Source organism: Malurus melanocephalus, unplaced genomic scaffold (genome assembly GCF_030028575.1).
Source record: "Malurus melanocephalus ecotype Western Australia unplaced genomic scaffold, MMel_1.1 scaffold_172, whole genome shotgun sequence".
NCBI classification, from domain to species: Eukaryota; Metazoa; Chordata; class Aves; order Passeriformes; family Maluridae; genus Malurus; species Malurus melanocephalus.
Window position 1 is genome coordinate 943360 of NW_026623404.1, and position 22683 is coordinate 966042.

General features: G+C 40.7%; 1 protein-coding gene across 1 annotated transcript in view; it reads right to left on the reverse strand.

Annotated features, from left to right (window-relative positions):
- The window catches only part of GUCY1A2 (guanylate cyclase 1 soluble subunit alpha 2), a 149986-nt gene that overhangs the window by 126263 nt on the left and 1040 nt on the right, over positions 1-22683 (reverse strand). Inside the window, exons 2-4 of the mRNA XM_057372510.1 lie at positions 22555-22683; positions 7062-7123; positions 6471-6592 (exon numbers count right to left, since the gene is read on the reverse strand). Of these exons, the coding sequence (XP_057228493.1) occupies positions 6471-6592; positions 7062-7123; positions 22555-22683 (313 nt within the window). The remainder of the gene's footprint in view (positions 1-6470; positions 6593-7061; positions 7124-22554) is intronic.

Consider the following 22683-nt stretch of genomic DNA (forward strand, 5'->3'; position numbering starts at 1 on the left):
AAAACAATCAAAAAGTGGATGATGTGATCAGAAAGTGTTAAAAAAACCAAAGTAGTTCATTAACTGGTACAACATGCAGAAGCAGTTAGAAGCCGTCCAGATTTTCCTAAAAGTAAAGAAGAAAAAGGCTGCAGAGTGGCCAGTATCTGACTCATTTGGCATGAAAAATACCTTTTTCTTTTTTTCTGAGATACCATTCAGAATCTGTAAATATCAAACCTTAAGGGGCAGGAACAATTAAATATGCAATTTCAGACCTCATGCTGTGAACAGAAGCAGAATTTGCCACCCTCAGTTATAGCAAGTATCTCTTAAATGTTTTTGGATTATCAAGTTTTTGGCATCAGTAGGATCTTTTTCTTAAACAGACCMTTGGACAGAAAGACAGGTGGCTGTTCAGAATTCCAAAGAATKATTTCAGATGGTAGGGAAAGCTACATTTAGTCTCTGAATAAAAAAGGTTTTCTTGTGTACAGACTAATGCCGAAGGTATATTAGATGAATCATTTGGCTTGTAAGTGAGCCTAGTTCCAGTATCTAATTACTGTATAAAAGACTTTGATCTTACTTCATTATGACTGTGAATTTATATCATCCTGGGAATCCAGATAGCATTTTTATATTAGCATTTTATATTATTATTTATTTTTATATTAGCATTTTTAGTGGGTTTTATATGAATACAATAACATCATGGTTGTGAAACAACTGTAAAATCTGTACAACACTTCTCTTACGGTGACATTCAGGGCCTGCATATCTGTCAAGATTTCACAGGATATAAATGAGAACTACTGTTAAAAAGAATTCCAGACATTTGTTCACCTATAATATTTCTTTTATCCACTTTTAATGAGGTGTTTACTTTCCTTGCTCCCTGACCAATGACAGAAATATCACTGTAATTACTGCCAAGCTATGTGAAGCAAGACTATTGTGATTTTATGTCCCCCACCACATACTGGAAAGCTCACTTCTTTTATTTGCACAGGGCTTATTAAATGAAAACTGCAATCACTAGATCACTAATTCCTAAAAATTAGGCAGATCATGTTTTTTTCATGCTAACTCTAGGGATCAAATGGTACTAAGAAGTTTTTCCATTTGTTTTTTTCTTTTTTTCACTAAAATAAATATTTATATCTTTGAATTAACATAGGGAGTAGAACTTAAATTCCTGGAACAAATAAAATTGCGATGAAATCTAAAAACTCTTCCCATAAACTGCAAAATCATTCTCATTATTCCTCACATATATAAAGGGCTCAACTCACCTGACTAAATAGAGAAATCTAATGCTCCTTGAGTCTTCATAAGGCATCCAAGAAATATGCAAAAGAACTAACAGATAGTTATTCTATCTGCCAAGATGTGGGACTTAAGGGAGACCTTCACATTTTTGAAGGCTTGACAGAGGCCACAAGACACCCCACRGCACCTCAGATAATGACAAACACCTACATTTAGTCAATGAATCACGGCCAGATTATGTTCTTCATAAATAGACTTCTACAAGACACTGTTGTACACCGTAACTTCAAACCACTCCTTATCTACTGTAGCTCATCTGCTTTCTAACAATAAATAGCTCTSATTTGAGAAGAGTGGGATGTCTAAGGCCATTTGGTAGACACTTTTGTCYTTTTCTAATTGAGATGTACTCACCTCCGTTTTGAAGCCACATGAATTACACACTTTTTGTTTAGATTGCTTTTGCGTTGCCAGCACGCTGTAAGATCTGCTAAATAACAGGAGCCCTGTGTGTATAGCTTAGACCCCCAGGATAAAGTATTATTAGAATCCATTAGTATTGCCAATCCTCTGGGCTGTGTAACATTTCCTTTCACACCGTTTGTAAACCAACAACTTTAATTATAAATCAGGCCGTGTATCTTAAATTAGTTGCATCCTAATGACTATCCACAGTTCTTAGCGCAAAGGGAAGTGATAGAAATTTATGTACTTTCAATAWATAAGCAATTACAGTTCTCAGACACTTCCCAGTCAGTGGGTCAAACCTTTGTCCATCCTTTCCAAATACATCACCTGGTATGATCTCAGGGTAGTCTAAAATCTGCCCTGGCACCACCTTTTTGATTATTTCCTGCTTCTTCAAATGTAGTATTTCCCAGCAGTTATTTAATAGTTACCAGAAAGATCCCAAATTTATTCCTCTTTAATGACAGAGTATGATAGAACCACAGAATATCATGAGTCAAAAGGGACCTACAAGGATCATCAAAATGCAACTCCTCGCCCTGCACAGGACCACCTCAAGAATCACACCATATATCTGAGAAAATTGTCCAAGCACTTCGTGAATTCTGAGGTTTAGTGCTGTGACCAYTTCCTCAGTGCTCAGCAGTGAAGCAATAAAAATTGAACAGCCTTCACCTCAGTGAAGTGCTCAGCCACYTCTGGRGGAAGAATTTTTTCCTAATACCCAGCCTAAAACTGCCCCAGCACAGCTTCATGCCATTGCCTCCCATAAGAGCTAAGGTTTTCTTCACTTCATAAAGGAAACACAGATCTTCAACTTTGACAAATGTACAGAGAACAAATGACTTTTAYAGAATTATGCCCTTTGTACTAAATGAAGGATCAGCCCTGCAAGATATATTTAGGCATGAAGTGATTTGCCCTATATAAAGCAGCCTGCAGCACATGTTCTCTTTGGTAGTGACAAGCAAATGTCACCCAGAGCAAGAACTCTCTGAAACCTTACACTAACAATGGATTCCACCTCCTCCTTGCTGTCTTGGGGAGGCTGAATCCAGAAACATGATTTATCTCCCTGACAGGACAGGGCTCTGGGCCAAGATTCCATACAATTTACCACCAGGGAATTAGGGAATCCTTAGGGAATTGACACTGTGCTATATCACCCTACAAACAGAAGATGCCCAGAAAGATAGACAGACAGGCAAAGTCCTCACACTACTCTCTGAAGCAAAATCAAAAGGAGTGTTATTATTATGCAGTAAGCTAAGAATGCCTAACAGGAAAAATTCTTGCAATACACTTGAGCCCACATGCAGAGCTGACTTAGCAGCCACTGACATGTGCTGTGCATTTTTTAAGAGAAATGAGGTAATTGTAGAAAAATTTTAGGAGCCGAATTTTTATTAGAGATTTGAAAGAATTCTGGTGTATAAATTATTTCCTTGAATAAAAGAAATGGAGCAGAATGGTTTTCAGTATCTTAAGCAACAGAAAGTCAGATTGGTAAAATTACTTCTCCAGGTCTTTCTGTTGAAAAAATGATCTGATTCGAGTGCATTTGTAGCTTCGGACTGTGTGACAAAGCCTTACTTATACAATGTATCTAACATGGTACTGTAAGTATGGAGTAGGGTTCAAAAAGGAAAATCGGGCACTTCTCTACTGCTTTGTAAAGCTCAGTAGCACAGACATTCTTTGAGTATCTGCCAAAAAAATAAACAAGAGACAGGTCATGAATGTTTTAGGTCCCAGAATAAATTCCTTACAATATTATTTACAGAACAACAAAAAAAAGTTTTCACCCATAATTTCCTGTTGCCAAAGTTTTCTTTGCAGCTACATGGAGGTCTTCTGCTTTACTCTGATGGCATTTAAGTAAAAATGTGTACTCTAATCTAATTTGAAATCAAATTATTTTAAATCATGAGGACAAAACCAGCCCCAAATGAGATTTGCTGTCATTGCTCAAAATGCTGAATGTACAACAGTATGAAAATGTCTTTACTTTGAGAAGGTTGAAATCTGAATAGCACTGACATATGGTTTAAAGGATTAAAAAAATCCTGTTATCTCCATTATACAGATGGGAAATTGAGGCAGAGAAAGAATAAAAACTTGGCCAAGGTCAAATAAGAAACCTCATCATATACAACTTTCTAACATACCTCAATGTAAGTTTATAGTCACCTAAGAAAGAAACGAGGTAGTAACCCATGTAACATACATGGAAATCTTTTTCTTATCATTATTTCTAAAATAAGTTCAAACCAACACTGTCAATCTCCTCTGAACACAGTTTAATGATGGACTTGGCAGTGCCGCATTTACAATTGGACTTGATGATCTTAAAGGTCTTTTCCAACATAAAGCATTCTCTGTTTCTAGATGCTTATGAAGGGCACGGTAAAAGTATGCATGCACCACTTAATGAAATCAGAGTCCATCCTATAGCTGTCTGAACTACTTTTGAAAGGATAGAAAGTTAAATTAAATATACCAGTCTCAGAAGCTGTCGTTGCAAAGGAAAACTGCGTGATTGATCCTGTATCAGATACAATTTACAGCATGTGAACGTGACAGACATGGCTCCCTTTAATTACAGCAGATTAATGCAGGAAGACTTCTGCTGATGTCTAGACTTGTAGCAGGAGCARCTCAGCAAGGAGACAAGGAGAATCAGGTCCCTGTGCGGCAGGGAGATGGTGACACACTTTAGTGCTGACTTGACAGGAGGAAGAYTGCAGTATTCATACATGATAAATCACATGCATCGAGCTGAGCCAACAGCTTGCAGTCAGCACTTTCCTGCGAGCGGTGTGAGCACCACGACCACAGTGTAAAGCATCTCCTCACAGTCTTCCGAGCTCACAAATGATCTCAGCTTTTGCCCGCTTCTGATGAATAAGGAATGCCAAATGACTATTTCAGAGGTGGTTAGAGGATCGGGAGAGGKGAATCATGTTGGCATTATCTAAGGTCAGAGAGGAGGAAGCTGCTTCCAAGCACACTGACTTCCAGCCCTAGACAGCAAGTGCCTCCTACCACTCATATAAATAAACTAAGAGCCAGATTTGGTTCAGCAGTTTCTCTAGCCTTCATCACAGTCAGATACAGGAGGCTTGCCTCCTGCCTCAGCAATGGCAGTTGTTCTAGGTAMACACCCCAGTGGTTACATCCCTCTTTCACAGAGGAAGCTCTCACTAGTCTTTATTCAACTGGAAAAATAACTGTGTATGTGAGAATTAATAACACAGCCTCCATTAATTATTTACCTGTTGTGAAGGAGCTACAATTGAAACAAAGAAGCAGTCTTTACTGCTTATTCCCTTACGTTCTTGTCCCAGACAGGGAGAAGCATTGTTTTTAGTTTATCTCAATGTTTTGCTCATACCGAATGTTTCGGTTTTTTTCGCTAAGAACTCACTCTTTAAGAGGTGAACTTGACCAAGAAAAGGTCTCTGCAAACTRATTTTCAACAAAGTCCACTTAACAGTTTCCCAAGACAGTAATGCCTAGACATTATCCCTACACTTTGATCCCAAAAGTCTGATCTGCCCCTAATAAACATGCACTGTGAGSGTATCACTGAAGAAACAGGTCGCACATTACTCAGTCATGCTGAGGAWCTATGACTAACATATTGCCTTAAAAGCCCTAGGAAGGTGAAAAATTATTCCTAACTGTTTCTTACAAATACTTTGTGTCATGGTGAAAAAAATGCTGACTACCTTGTCTGGCTTTTTATAATATTAATATGCATCTACATGAAATTCTCTGCTTTGCATGAGTCCTGCTTTATCATTCATAGCATTTGTTTTAGAGGGTTAGCATTCAGTTGTTTTTAAAATAAAGAAAAAAGATAACTAACACTGGACACATTTAAAAACTTAAAATTTAGAATTTGTTCTAAATTCTCTCCATGACCAAACATGCAAAATACAAAGTGCCACCTCTTCCTAGCAGCAGTTAAAGGCACACAGAACATCCCTGACAGCACTTAGCATCTTGYTGAATAAGGAAGGCATTGGATAGCAAAAAAACCCCAGCATTTTGAATGTCAGTGAAACACAAGTCATCTCTCAACTAGAACATCTTTGTTGTTTCACAGAGCGTACCAAGTCTGTTTAAGAGTTTGCAACAGAAAAGACAGATACACAATGCATATTCCTCCAAAAGGTTTTTAAGTCAGCAGGATACAATCTTAAAGACCAGACGGTGAGCAGAGCATCACCCTACYATATTCCCCTGGCATGGCAGTTAAATCTTATCTTCAATTATCATACACAGTCAGATTTTAGTGTTGTGCTTCTTGCTGAAGAAAATCTAAGTTTCCAGAATGTTTGGTGTCTGAGGTCCACCCTGCTGTTGTTTCTCAGGCCCTCTATGCATTAGGTCACAGCTGATAAAAGTATCTGTTGTTTTGCAGAACCCCTAAAAAACACTAGAGATAATTCCAAGGCCTGCACAGAAGGAAGTCCACTTGCCCAAAGCCTTTGAAACATCTCTAATCACTGGGTATTGCACAATTACCATTCATGGCTTTCACTGACAATCAGTCTGGATTCTCTCAAAGGCTCAAAATGGATGTAGAAAAGGAGACAAATGTAGCAACAGTGCACTGGTATGCAGCCTATATCCTAAATCTCCTTGGCTGGAATAAAGATTTCTTGTTTCACTGTTGACATTAGGATAGTCAGTAAACTTTCCATCCAACTAAAGGAAACAAACTCCCTTGGAAAAATACATACCAAGTACATTRGCCGTACACTGGAGAATTCCTGAGACATCTTCAGTTTCTTCATTGCTAGAGCAGTCTGTATAGGAGCATCTGTTTGATATAYTGTGAAAATTCTTCTCTTCATCTCTGTAACTATAGTAAAAAAAAAAAAAAGTTATAACAACTCCTTATACAAAAGCAACGTCAACAAATGTCTTACAGAAGTGGTGGCAAAGGATTAAGACCTTCCAATGATGGACAACTTCACGATTCAGCCAGAGTACAGAGCTCACTTGTTTGTCARGAAAGGTTGGACTAGATGAGCTTTGAGGTCCCTTTCCAATCTGATATTCTATGATTGAAAAAGATTCCCTATTCTCCTTTTAAAAGAAACACTACACTTAATTAAGCAGTTGCCGTCTGAGGGATTGTAGAGAAGAAGGACTGAACAGCAATTTACTATTTACATCCAGATTATGTACTGCTATTCCACAGCATCTCTAAGAATTTGAAAGAAAAAATTAAAAATTAAATTTAAAAGCTTATCATGCAAGGCTGTGAAATGGGAAGCACAGAGCAAAACATTACCAYGCACCTTTCACTGCCTYAYATTAACACTTACCCAATAACTTGATGCTCAAAATGCTGCAGTGTCTTTTGAAGAGTTTGCCGAATGGTCTGAGGCTATGGAAGAATAATTTTAAAAATTGTGAGATTAGGGAATTGTAGCACAGTTCAATTAACAGATCTTCTAACGCACTATTTTTCTGCAGTTTTACTCCTCATTATCTTCCACCTGCCATATGCTCACCACAACAGCAGATATGAAATATTATTATTCATTCCTTGTATCTTACTTCAGCATTTAAATAGGAAGAATTTTACAATGTGACATAATTAATACTGCTTATAAGGCTAGTTGCACATAACAAAGGAGACACTTCACTCACAAAAACAGTTCTCAAAAACTATCACCCAACTATCTCACTAATTTAAAATAATTAATTTGAAATAGTCTGTAAGAAAATGCTATTATTTTCTGATGAAAGTATCACCAGGAAAACACATTCAGTTTTTAAACTCTATATGTTCCCTAGGGCATTTGCTAATAAATAGTATGATMAAGATGCAATTTATTTTGGTTTACTTTCCTGACAAGCTATGACTCTTCAGTCATCTTTCAAATTATCAAGAAAGTCAAGTTCCTCAAAAGAAAATAATTATATGCTTCRAGCATTTCTCTGCTATTTCACTTGATTAGGTGTTCACCAAACTACATRTGTGTGTAACTGTTTTTATTTGTATTATTGCTACTATAGTGTTCATCAAAATACTTATGTACATAAATGTTTCTTTTCAGTACTGCTGCTGAGGCTGTTATTATTTTGAAGGAATTCATGACAACAAATAAAGCACATGTGACATCCATGTAATTTTCCCTTTTGAATTTTACAAATCACTTATGGCAAAAGATTATTCCTCCAAAATGACTAGTTTGCACCAAATCTGAGGTTCTTCACCTGCCTATTTTGACTCATGCCAGAGGTCACACAGGGATTACACAAATGGGATTTWAAAGCTTTACTTTCAAAAAGCACACATGGACATTTTTATCAGACTCACAACAACACACAGTCAAATTTGAGATATACTTGGTCTTTTCCTGCCCTTTGGAATAAACATCTAAATGCTTTAGAAAGTAACAGTCAAAATGCYCCTTATATTAGAGGAATTTCATTCTAAAACCCCAATCACCTTTGAAAGTCTCRAATTTTGCTTACTAACCTACAAATTCAACAGTTCAAGAGCTGAGCTTTCTGCCTACTCTTGCTCATGAGTTTGCAGAAGGAGGCATTTGTCTTGATGACAGCAGGAAGAAAAAAGTGTATACCAGGCTACAGTTGTTTTTTGTACAACTGCAAAAATCTATTTTCTAATACCAAACTACAAGAAAATGTCCCTCTTTTGAATCGAAAGAAATGCATGCACTGAACAAGAGCATAAGAAGGTTTATAGGAAAGATGGCGATGTTTTAGCAGAGCCTGTTGCAGTAGGAAAAAGGCAATGATTTAAAACTAGAAAAGGACAGATTTAGACCAGATAATAGAAAGAAGATCTTTACAGCGAGGGTAGTGAAACACTGGAACAGGTTGTCCAGAGAAAGTGGCAAGTGACCCATGCAAAAACACTCAAGGTCAAGTTGGATAGAGCTCTGGACAACCTGATTTAGCTGAAGATGCCCCTGCTCATTTCCAGGGAGGCTGGACTAGGTTGAAGGTCCCTTCCAACCAAACTATTTTAGGATTCTATGAACAAAAAATTAACTCAACATGGATGCAAACCTTGAAAGAGGTTTTCCTTGTTAACTCTGTGTCAGATATTCACCTGACTTCTCTGTGGGAGCAGTTACCTGTGCCAAAAGGCTTTAAAAGTTGTGCATTCTCTTGTAAAACAGTGGAAGCCATAAACAGTGGAACCATATGAGTGAAACCATCACATATCAAAAAACATCCCTCCTCAGTGGTACAGGAGGTGTCGAAGTCCTCACGCCTGATTGACTACAAATATATTTCATGGCATGTTCTCACAGAGATGCGGAAGCTTTCCTTTGCTCAGCAGRCAGAAAAATCTACACTTCACTCTTCACCTTTCTTTACAGAAAGGACGTATTGTCTCACACCACTAACAAAGCAAAGCTGAATAGCTTTAAGCAAAGAAGTGAGAGCTGCCCTTTCCCATCTCCATACTGCATTTCCCTCAGCCCCACTCCCGTAGGAGGACACTCATACTCCACCAGCAGCTCCTCTGACATGAAATAGGAAATAATAGAAATGTTTGATTGCTAAATTAAATCTTACTTCTGGTTCTCCCCAGGTGCTTTCACAGCAAGCATATGGAAGGCAGCAATGCTTGGTACCACAGCAGAGAGGAAGGAAAACAGCTTTTTGTCTTCTTTTGTCTAGGAAGTTTTGCAGCTTAGAACACCTGAGCTATCGTCCATGGATTGTCTTTGCCTTTCCCATGCCAGGCACACTCTTTCTGACTATCTCACAATTGGGCAATACAACCAATCTCCTAGCCCTGAATTTATTTCATTGGTAAACCTCACTTCTCCCGCAGTGCTGAATGGAAAAAAAAAAAAAAATCACRTTAACTTTCTCTTCTGAAAGCTAAATCAGCCTAGCTGTTGTCAKACAATTCTAAACAACCCCATGAACTCATCCCCCTTTTTACAGGCAACTCCTATCAAACCTTAGAAATTAAATACAGACAAAAGTAGGATTTACTATTAAAATACAAGTCATAAACAGAGCTCTATATAATGTGCTCAGAGCCAGTATGAAACCGATCCAAGGAGTCACAAAGCCTTTCTTCACCTCTGACAAGAATTATTATGGCAGGTTGCTGTGCATCGTTAAGAAGGCACTATGCTCACCTTCTCAGTTTGCTGCATTTCATCACTGGTGAATGTCATTTTGCCASAGATGTAATTCTGTAACCAGGGCCATGTCTAAACAAAACAGTGAGAAGAGATATGACACCTGTTTACAGCTGCCTACAAGGGCACTTTGGTGTGTTACTTCTTCCACTCTGATAATGTATTGCCTGTGAGACAGAGAATGAGAAGGAAAACATTTCCACCTCTTTTCTGTATCCAGGAACAGGAATGGATGGAGGCAAAACAGCTAAACCTTCTCCTAGTAGCAGGGCACACATGACCGCTCCCAGAAGCACAGCTCTACCACTCAAATTGGTTGTAAAGCTTCATGGCTACTTAAAATTAAAAGATTTAATGTGAATGTAAACCAGTGACTATTACCTAAACAAATGTCAACAATGTCAACAATTAACTTAAATGTCAACAATTCCTTTTAATTATGATGATCTGCTAATATTTGGTATGCATCACAAGAGAAATAGTTACATCAATTCATGTTTCTAAGGACAAATCAAAGTAACACAAGTTATTGTTATTCCTAAATGTAAATTAATCCAAGGATTGCCATACCAGATCACATCCAAGCACCATATGGAATGATGATATATAAGGTATAAGGGAACACTGGAGATTCTCAGACTGACCTCTTGCATGGCAGAGAACAGAGGACTTCCCTAAAATAATTCTGAATTCAGACATCAGGCCATGGCTAACCCTAATGTATCAGAGTAATTTGTAAAAAATAACTGAATCAATGAGTCATACAGATCTGATGGAACCTCTGGAGCTCTTCTAGACCAGTGTTCTGGTCAAAGCAATTTGAGTTAAAACTGGTTGCTCAGGTCATTCTGCAGACAAGTTTTGAGTGTCTCCAGGGAAGACAACCCCACAACCTCTCTGGGAAACCTGTGCCAGCATCTGAACACCCTCATGACAACTCTTTTTTTGTCATAATTCTGATTTTCTTCCCATCTTTCAGATTTGTTGCTTCTCATCCTTCTTTCACTGCGTACCCCTGTGGAAAGCCTGGCTCCATCTTCATTTCACACCCTGATCAGTGTAGCTGTAGACTGCAATAAGACACCTCCAAAGATTTCTCTCCTGCAAAGCTGAAGAAACACAGCTTCCCCAGCCTCTCTTCASACATGCCATGCTCCATTCCCTGACCATCCTGTTAAGCCTTCTGCTGGCCCCAGTATCAGTCTCTGAAGGGTAAACAGAGGTAACAGGCTGCTAATTCACACTTTGTGAGTCTGATGGCCACATCTGCGCCCTACAGTCCAGTCCATATACCACACACCCCATCACCCACCTAAGCAGTCTGTGTCTCACTAGTTTGGGTCTAAAGACACTATGAGAGAACACGTCAAAGACTTTCCTAAAGTCAAGGCAGACAACATCCCTTCATCCATTGAGCCAATCATCTCATGGCAGAAGTCAGTCAGGTTGACCAGATACAATTCAGCCTTGGTAAAAGCATAAAAGTGTGTAAGGAGTGTTTAAGGGAACAAAGAGGTAAGATTTGGCCTGCCTGTTCTCAATCATCACCTCATTGTCCCTTTCTGTGCTACGAAAAGGATTCCAAAAGAATTTGCTTTGTAACCTCCCCAAGTATTGAGGCTGACTGGCCTGTAGTTCTCCAGACCCTCCTTGTCCTTCTTGGCTCTGGGGGTGACACTGGCCTTTTTCTAGTCATCGAGTACATCCCCTGATTACCTTGACTTGAAGTCTTTTCTGTCTCCATCCCTGCATGCCTCAATTGTCTCCCATGCCTGCTTTGAACTTCTGTTGACATCTTTTTCTGCATTTGAACAAATTCACTGTTSTGGTGCTTTGAGGACAGTGTTAAGGAGTCCGTGAAGCTCAACCAGCTCCTTGTGCCCATTTACCCTACGGGCTAGTTTCCCATTGGAGCCTGACAAAAGCAGCAATGAAGGAGCCAAAATCGGCTCTCCTGCAGTATGAGGTAGTGATTCATTCATCGGTCTTTCCTACTTCTCTTGGTGTTTGGAACTCCAGCATCTGAGAATCACTGTAGCCAGGGATGCCTCAATCTTTAGATCTCCAAGCAGTTCTTCCTCATTTGTGAGCACGTATCCCTACCTTGTCAGCCCACTGATGACCTGTGTTAAAACACTGTCTTCAGCACACTCCAAAAATTTCCTGCACTGTTTGTGCTCAGACCTATTGCCCTTCTAATGGATTTTGAGTAGGCTGAAGCCCCTCATTAACAACAAGGCCATTTTGAGGCTTCATCTGGCTGTCTACAGGCTTTCTCTGCTCTCACTTCTTGACCACACAGCATGCAGCAGACGTACCACCACACCACCCCAGCTCAGCTGCCCTCTGCTCCTGACTCTCATGCTCTGGGCCTCCTTGCTCTGTCCAAAAGGAACTGCCAACACACTGCTCCCCCTTCTTTACATGGAGTGCAGCTCCTGCTTCCCACCTTCCCACCTTCCTGAAGCGCCTGTGCCCATCTCCTGCATTGCTCTCATCCTGAGAGCCATTTCACAAGAGGATGTGTGCAATCCCACAGGAGGTCCAAGCTCAGTGGCAACATGGGCATGTCTCATGCCACTTGTTTTCTCCCCATGCTGCCAGCGTTTGGGCACAGGCCCTTGAGATGTGCTCCCAATCGTGCTGCTTTCATGAGGCGAGCCCAAGAGCTTCTTCCACCTTTTTGCTAACCCTTTTCTTCAGAGAATTAACCCCTTTGCCCAATAATCATTTCAAGCCCCCCTCACAAGGTTGTGCAGCCGCTGGAGAAGACCTTAGCTCASACTGTCACATTCTTGCTCAGCAGTCCTTGTCCCTCAGAGCATATCCCCTGTCCACGGAGATCACAGCCCTGCCAGCAGCACCACCGAAGCTACAGACTGCCTGCTAGAAGCTCTCTCCTGACACCTACCACCCTTCTTTTCTGGAAACTTCTATGAGTTGAGAAGCTTCTCTGCTGGCTCTGCTCCCCTATCCCAAGGGAGGTCATCTCTCCCACCTCTTCCCAGGGATTTTACCTTCTCTGTAACTGCTGAATCACAGGCGGAACAGGGGCCTGAGTTGTGCTGTCAGAAGTAACAACCCTCCAGCATTTTCCATCTTGAGAGTTTCCTCCCTTGACTCTCAAAGCTTATCTCTATTTTTTTTTTTTCCTTCCTTTCGACAAGGAGCTCAGTTTCTTGGCTTGGCAGTACCTCTGGAAAGATCTGTCCATCCTCCCTAATGTGTACAGCCTGCTCACTGTCTAAGCTCTTCCCCCAGCACCTCATTGTTTTCCRACCAGAGAACCCAAGACTGGCACCAGCAGGCAGCAATCCCGGCGGTGGCAGCCCTGCCACGACARCCACTGTCACTCCACCAGCCACCACTGCTCACAAGATGCACCCCTAGGGAAATCTGCCCTTCCTGCTAGATCTCATCCTGCTCTCCAGTTGTGCTAAACCCTTTCAAGTCCTGAAGACAGAGGAGTAATATCTCCTCAAAACCACTTTYATGACTACCTGGAGAAAATCTTTATGAAGATATTTCTCTAAATGAACTTGAAATATTCCTRTGTTTTTAACTCAGACGACTTCCTTTGAGAAAGGATTCTAGTTTAAACATTGTGGGGTTTTCTCTTTTTCTAATTTCAGTTTTCCCTTCTTGCAGCCTCACTGCCTCAGTTTTTSAGGCAAAGGGAAAGAACTTCCACTTTAACTGCATCCCTTCTTTTACAAATGTCTTTACTAAGGCAATCAAACTTAAACTTTCAATCTTCCCAGAGGACAGAGATTTTAGCCTGTTGCCTAGCCATTTTCTGTTGCCTCTGAAATGTCTTTCATTTGATTGCAGCATCTTTGGAAATAAACTGTAGGGCTCATCTGCCTGACTGCAGGYACCCACAGTGATTCAATTCATCCTATGGCCGCCATCTAATACGTGCCTGAGGACTCAGTCTTTACAAATACCCATTTCTTTCTTTTGTCTAGAAGAGACATTGAGTGATTGCTTTAGACTTYGGCATCTTAAAATGTTTCAGTAAGGACAGACAAACCCCACACTGAGGTGACAGAACTGCACACAGCATCCCAGATGACTCAGTCTAAATTTACATAAATGCAGTTTCAAATTCTCCATCCCATTCCTTTTGCATCCTAAGATACCTAGGCAGAATTAGGGAAGAAAAGGGCCCTACAAAACAGGGAGCTCCACAGCCAAGAGAGCAGCCAGGTATACAAACAGCTCYTCCTTAACCCTAAAAAAGTTTCAATTATTTTTCCTTGGAAAAGCTAAGTGGCTCCTAGCTGAGCCTCAGAAGAGTTTCAGCAGTCACAYTGTTAAAAACTTGAGTGCTTAAAATTTTAAACGTGGCAGCTGAAGCACTGAAGAGCATAACAGGCTCAGCTAGAAACCACTTTGYTTCTATCAGAATTTCCTCAAGTAAGTCCATCAGGTCAGGGGGCTCCTCCAYACTGCTGTGTCCTGGGGAGTTGCAATGTCCTTCTGAGAGGAATCTGCACCCCTGCACACAGGATCTCAGCCAAATCAGCACTGTGGCGCTGAAAGTTTTGAACGCTTCAAATTTCAAGTGCTCGATCACAAACTCAGCAGATGTGTAAGGTTTTAATTGCCAGCTTCACTGCTGGTGATCATTCATTAATGAAAAACATTTCTTTTTTCATATTTCAAARCCAATTTTAGTCAAGTCTTTGTGCTTAGGTGATTGCAGATCTCTAAACACACAYGAGCAGGTGTGCATCTGGCCCATCCGAAAGAAGATAAATGGCAAAATAGTCATTTTCAGTCTGGGTATTTTTAATATTTACCTCATCATCATGTAAGCACTGAAAAACTGTTCTTTCCCTGTCCTTCTGGTCACCAAAATACTGAATTAACGACGTGGTAAACAAAGAATCAAGGCTCCAGCGGAAGACAAACATTTATCAACATTCCCAAATGCCAGGAACGAAGAGATAAGCATCGAAATTGCTGCAGCTAGGGAAAAGCAGAACTGAAAAAGGAAGACTTCTTTGGCGACCAGCAATGTTCTGATGGTGCAGAAAGGAGAAAGACTCCCTAGTAGGTCCTGCACAGCCAGCACCCCTCCCAATAGCTGAAGAATGAAATGACAGGGAACAGACAGAAATCAWAAACAGAGAATCAGAGTCACAACGTAAGTTATCATCTGAAATTGTAAAAAAGAAATTTTCTTTAGGAGCTTAACAATGTTTTTGATAACATAATCAGGAAAAAATATATAGTTTTGTTCTGTAGCTCCTGAACATTTCAAGGTGCACTCATTTTTTTAACTGCTTCTATATTAGCTAAAAATAATATTTTCTTCATGAGGACCAGCTTCCTGATTCCAGATGTTTAGACAAAAGCACCCACTACTTGCAGACCYCCATGACTAGCAGCAGACTTGGCATCAAGAGAAGAGGATGCACAATCCCCAGGAGTGGACTGTGTGGGGCTCAGGGCAGGATGAGTGAGAGCTGGAGGCAGCACAAGCTGCCTGCAACAGCTCAGGTGATCCAGACGGGACTGTGCGAGGGTGCATCCCCTGAGCTCAGTGCCAATGGCAGATAAACCTGACACCATTCTGCTCTCCAGTACATAAAACTGGAGTCCTTCTCACAGAGAAATACTTGTGCACAGCAGAGAATTGCCTTAATTTAATAAATAACACTGAGATTAAGAATTTTACCCAATACTATTTCATGGCAGCAATGCAAACACTGTGAAGAAATAGAGCAGTGCTAAATAATAATTAGAAATTGTAAGTTCTGCATCCCCAGCTGCCTTTCAGCTACAAGAATCACAGACATTATGGAAGGAAATTGCCTATTAGATCATCTAGTCTAACTCCTTGACAGCAAAGGATAAATATCTCAGAGTGCTATCCCTTACAACACCAGCTGGGATCACTTTGTTAATCTTTGAATTCAGCCATGTCTGGAACGAATGGAAGATCTGTTCTGTGCTGCAGAGAGAATGTGTTCAGTAGGTAAGAATATAACAGATGATCTACTGCTAATGCTACCTGCTCATATTTTAATGCAGTTGACATCTACTACGCAAAATCATCAGTGCTCCTCCAGGAGACTGATAGGAAATGAAAAGCTTTATAGGTTGGTCCTTCTCAAGGAATTCTTGCTGCTGAGCTAGAAAAAGAACCAATTTCCCCAGCATAACTGGACCTAATTTACATGCAGCTCTGCATAGGTATTTATCCCTTTGAAACCTATGGACAAAACACAGATGTTTTCATCCTAATTTTGAAACTTGGTTTGAGAGTGGGCAAKCAGACATGTGGAAAGAATCTGGATATAAGACGGAATAATTTCTTTTACTCAGAGCACTTCATAGCAGCCTTTAACATGCATGAGAGGTAGAAGGAAAGAGAAGGTTTTGCTCTGTACTAAGATTATGCATTTTATCAGAGTACAGCCAATGCTGTGAGGGGGTCACTGGCTCTGCTCAGAGAGTTTCCARTGAAGCACATTCACGCTCATTGAGATGCGGCCATGAGGGCTCACTGCTTTGGCAGGGGCGTATATTAATGATCCTGAGATTTCCGTCTCCCTCACGTCTTTCTCTACTTGCACCTGCACACTTTGGCCAGGGGAGAGGCAGAGAAGTGCAAAGCAATTTAGATCAATTTTGTGRGATTACCACTGGTGCTGCCACGCTCTGCTCTACCAGCCAGCAGGTCAGATCCGCCCGTGGGCAAGCCTATTCCCCAGCAGGGATATGCTCCCTGCTTGCAGGCAGCAAAGATGTCTGCAGTATATTAATGTTTCCAAGACACCTTTTCTTCAAGCAGACCCCCATGATTAGCAGCAGACTTGGCATCAAGAGAGGAGGGCATTGAACAGAGCAAAAGAGCAGTGGACACCCAAGAGGTATTTCTTAACTGTGGGGAAGTTAAGATCTCAGCCTGGAACTGCACAAACATTAAGAAAGCCAGTATTACTACGACTGGTCTAAGCACTATATGTCAAATACTCAAACTCACACTCAATAAAATTTCATCAAGGTCAATACAATGCTGCAGGCCTTCAGGTGCAGCTAATTTTTTAATGTTTTATTTGCTGAGGTTAAATTTTCTTTGCATCAGATGTCAAACTACTGAACATGACTAAMAACCAAAACCCACTGTGATACTCACAGGGACAACATCTTCCAGCATGTGCCTCTTTAAGACATCACAGGTCTATTCCAGGCTACGAAATAACAGATTGATTGACTACAGATTGCTTGTGTGAGTCTCTGTATAAATTACTTTTGTCTATGTTAAGTTGAAAAATACTCAGCAAAAGTCTGGTTTTATTACACTTTCAAAAAAAAATCATTCTCTTTGCTGGCTGAAATTAGGAATTAGAAGTTCCTCATAGAATGTGCCTTTCTTCAACATTTTTATGCTTCACAACCACATTCTTGAGAAGGATATTACTCATGTAAAGCTCATCCAGCCTGGGCTACGAAGTGAATAAGCTCATCACAGTACTGATATGGGTATCATTTGACATTACCTTATTTCATTCAGAAACACAGCCAGCACCACAGCAGAGCTTAGCTATACCCGCTGGGTTAATGTAAGTTATTAGGAGCTCAGGATACATGTGAAAAAATTTTTCAAAATCTTATGCAAAAATCAATTTACTACCTCTTCTGCTAGTGGCAGCAGCTTGTTAAAGGAGTAAAAGTGAAGAGCTGGTAAAAGGAGCAGTATTCATGGAGCYTAAGTGGTAGAGGTTTATGATGGAGCCACGTTTGATATAAGCTGCTACACTGCAACTTCTCTGCCAAAGCCCCACCTCCGCCCACTGGAGGATTCACTTGCAATTAAGCAATTTGAAGTTACAGTAGTTCTGTGGCATAAGTAATAACCTACACACTAACAGATATGACTGCCTTTACGTTCACTTTCCTGCCACAGTCAGGGAAATGGCTGTGTTCAAAAAGACAGTTCTTAAATTCAAACTACTTGGCGGCAGCCACTAGAAGCTTCCTAAATTGAACAGGAAAAAAGTGTTCTCACTATAATGTGTTTTCAACTGGGCCTTTAAATAATAGAAGAAATAATGCTAAATGAACAGAAAAGTGTAACAGAAGTGATTTTCATGTAACAATTTTATAAGAGATGTGTTACATAGATCATTTGGAAAAAAAAAGCAAATTGAAGTGTTAGTCAGTTTCACGCTGTGCTATGCTGTAATTCTCATTGCAGAAAGATCAATGCAGTGCTTARGGGTACACAGTCTCCTTTGAATGCATGCCCAGCCACTCTCAGCTCCTTTAGGGATTGTCCATGCCTCTTAGATGGGAGCAGGGTATTTGACTTTTCAAATCAGTGACAAATTATGTTTTCCTGATTTTGATTCTATTTTCAGTCTGGTATTGGATACAAGTCAAGACAGAACTGGAGCAAATGTGAACACTGCTGCAAGGAACCAGAATTCAGTAACATACTAAATTGCACTTTTGAAAAACCAAGCTATGTCAACTGGTGTCAGAACACCATTCCCATATAGCAGAACTCTTAAGGGCAAAAAAATTTATTTTGATAATAAATAGCATATAGTATCATCTTCTCTATTTATAGTTAATCAAAATTTATGTCTTCATGGGTGCAAAATTCATCCTTTAAAGCTGAACACAATAACAAAGCTGGAATCAAAAGGAGAATAAATCATTAAATTTGCTTTTAATGTGCATATAATTACCGAGTTATTTCTTAAAAACCAGGTAATAAATCAATGTCTCTATTAAGTTCCCAACATTTTATTATTTATCGCCAATAATCTGAACCCAGCCCAGTGACAAGGACAACTGTTTTGAGAGCAGCTGGATCTGGCTCCCGATTTCTCTGATCAGAGTGCATAACCAAAGACCATTTGACAGCGGTTCAGATGAAGGAGCACAGAGGAACATCTGTGTTCCATCAGGAATGTGATTTAGGAACATGTTAGAATGGATAGGACCTGCCTTCACAATTACTCAGCTCTGTGGGAACACCACAGGGATCAAAGGCTGTGAGAGGGCAGACAGTCATGGGGCAATGAGCAGGGAGCACTGTGGCCAGGATCTCACGAGCTGAAGGAGTCACAAGAGCTGTGTGCAAAGCCTGGGGTTTACTGCACTGGGGGGTTAAGTTGGGTCCCACAARCCATCATCCTCAGGTGCTGAGCACGGCTGCCAACCCTACAGGCTGTGTAACCGGGCTGTGCCTGTATCCTCCCAATGCCAGTGCACTTGGGTACACAGCAAACTGGCACTGGGGGAGGCAGCAGGGCATCTTGATGAGATGTTAACACGCACAGTTAGTTTGCTGGGGACAGCTGGGACCAAAAAAAGCTGCCTCCCCTTGCACGGCWGCTGCTCTGCACCCCTGCTTCCCCTAACCTTCCCCAGCACAGCCTACTCACAAATGCCAACAGTGGGATACGGATAGAGGTCTCAGCATCACACACTTTTCCCCAAAATACGGAGCTGTTTTGGTGGGAGGTGAGCCCTATCATCSTCCTAGTTCTGGCTCTCAAATAAAAAAGGGTTTCAAGTGAGCACGTTCCAGATGAACAGCAGCGATCCTTCACCCACCCAGGCGTGTCASGAAACATTTACGAACCCACCAGAACATAAAATGAACCTGTGCTGATTGAGGATCAGGTCCCTACATCTTCTAGAATAACTACTGCAGGAAAAAATCTCCAATAATCAATGTAAGAGAAAAGTTGGAAAATCATGACTGCTGGAAAACGCTAGAAGCTGTTGTTTGGGAGCAAGGAGAATGGGRTAGATTCAATGCTGCAACACAGCAAGGTTCACTTTTTAATATTTTCCCACAGTTCCACARAAAGTAATGTTTATGCAAAGTCACACTCAACTAAAATTAAGACCAAGATTGCATGTGATAAAAAATGCAGTAACTTATTTTCACTATGTTTTAGTATATTTCAAATATTTCACGACTGCCTTTCATTCTACAGAATCKCTAACAACTGACAGTACAGCTGTACTAACTCATGAATGCATTGCACAGAAGATACATTTCATATAGATTTTTGCACTACCACTCATAACACACAGTGTGTTTGCACAGTATTCATGCTGCTCTGCCCTATGGACGCGCCTCTTGGGTGTCCACCGCTCTTTTGTCCCTTGGATGCTCCCTTTTGCTCTGTTCAATGCCCTCCACACGCCCAGAGCAGCTCTCAGTAGCTCCTGCTACCATTGAGAACTCTCTGCATGGTACARTAGTATTAAATGCACACACAGAATTTTGCTTCAGTGAAAAGACAAAATAGCATTTTACTGAGTATTTCAATCCTAGTCCTTGCTGAAGGAAAGCACAAAGCTGTGGCTAAGTATGAACATCAGGAACCTGTAGCATCCTTCAACTTTGAAAGTTGGGATGGGGACAAATAACTGCTGCATTCATGTTTGAAGAGAAAATATTAAACCTTGCAGGCTAGATATAYACAAGCATTTGTATGCACAAAAATATATTTATCTACCTAACAGAGACCCCTATCTATACTATTAAGGAATGAAGATCTCTCTACATCTATAAAGAAGTATTAGAGCTTTTTGTTTAGAAAGAACATCTGTCAGCGCTCCCTTCAGACTTGCCTTCTAATTTAACAAACAACATAAATGCGTCCCATTAAATCAATTTTATAGGTAAARTATTTTTTATACTTCTAATTAAAGTTATTCCTGATTTATATCAGTAGATGTGAAAAATTAATCAAGATCTGAAGTGTGAGACATATGGCAACTTGACTTGTTGCATGAAGGCACGTATTCATGTGTATCACAGAACTCAGTAAGAATGCAGCAAAATAACAAAGCATCTGAACAGTGCTTTCTCCGAGTGAAAAATGAAAAGGCAGGGGACCTGGTTCTTTTCTCATACCAGTACTAGGATAACAAGGCTTGTTTGACTTAATGACATTAATTTATTCCAAAATGCGTAAGATGGGAGTGAAGCTGTAGTTATGATGCCAAGATAAAAAGGGAAATTTTCAGTAATGTGTATCACATTAAAATTTAAAAATAACCTAATTTTTGGCAACAAGGGTTGCTATAATTATCTCCCAGGGAAACCGAAGCTGTTGTTTGGGACATCAAAACTAAATTAGATGAAATTTTTGCATTCTTAAACAAAATTTCTCTGAGAGCCAGAAGGAAAGAGGATGTGAATCTATCAGAGTTTTACTTATGTCTTAATTCAAGGAATGTGTTTATTTCAAAAACAAATTCAGTATCTGATCTGCAAAACTGTAATTGTCTTTTATAGCAACATAATACAGGAGGTAACAGTCAAAACTTGGAAAACAAATACTAAGGTTATCTCAAAATACTGCACTGAACTACTTCTGACTACTTCAAATATTTTGGGTAACACATGCTCTAATTATACCATTGCATTACGATCAAATTAAATAGCTTCCCTTTTTTTAATATACTAAAACAAGACAGGTCACCTGAAATATCATCTATTATTATCAGCATTACAAGACCAGATTCCCAGTGGAGAGAGAAAAAATCAATGTGAAAGAAAAGTCTTAACTGAAACTATGTTTGAAACTAAAGCTGATGACTATCAGCTATTTAATGCACTAACTTCTCCTATTAAACAGCTTGTCTACTTCTGTCCAGCCACTTAAATAAACTCCAGACAGAAAAGCATATTAAGAGCCATGCAAACTAAGAGCTGATGGTGATAAGACTCATAAGGAATTTCCAGAGCTGCTAACAATTTGAAAAAAAGATGACCTGATGCCACAATAGCAGACACAGTTGTCTTGCAGATTAAGACTACTTGTTGCAATTAATGTTTTATGCCTTAATATATTAAACTGTCTCGGAGACCAAACAGTTGCATCTGAAATTTCAGGGGGAAATTTTAGAGGTGATCATAAATGTATGTAGAGGGGCATGCCACAATCATAATAGAAAGGCTGGAGGAAAACCTTCTATTTTAGACTCATCTATGAGAACTCCTGAGACACTGATTTCAGTCTTACGAAATGATACCAGCATATGTTACGGTTCTACCGGAATTCACTCCCGATTTTAACAGCATACGGATCACTGACTCAGTCAGAGGTGTAGCTATCCAGACAATCCTTAAATCGTGGATTTCAAAGCCCACTACAAAGAAACTGATCTGTCAGGAATGCTGCGCATCCAGGAGGCACAGGGAAATCTGTTGCTGAAATATTTCCGAACACATGGCCGGAACTTTGTGTTACCCTATTCAGTACAGAAAAACCCTACAAACGTAAGAAGTTCATGTCCCCTCGATGCTGACGGAACACTGTGCACGTCAAGCATCACACAGATGTAACTTTTTATATAATTTTTTTTTTTTTTTTTTAAATGCAGTCAGTAGCAATGATAAGCACTTTACGACTTTGTTTTCATTCAGAAAGGGACTCGGCAGAAATGATAAACCCAGCCAAAGCGGCAGCTGCGCCTAAGCGTGACTCCCGACCAGATTTCCAGCACCGGGCTGCCGGGAGCTGTTCTCCCGCAGGTTTGCGGGGCCGGCAGCCGGCAGCCGGAGCGGGCACGGAGAGGCAGCGGGCTCCAGCGGGAGGGGGAMGCGGGCACCGCCGCCTGCTTCCCGACAGGGACCCGACCCCGCGGGGCTGTGCCGGGGCGGGCGGGGGCGCGGGGCACTCACCGCGGGGGCCGTCAGGCGGCGGATGCTCTCGCCCAGCGAGTCCAGGTTGACCCGCCGGCGGCGCGGAGCGCGGCGCGACCCAGAGCTGGCCGCGGCGGCGGCGGCGAAGGGGGTGTCGGCGGGGCCGGG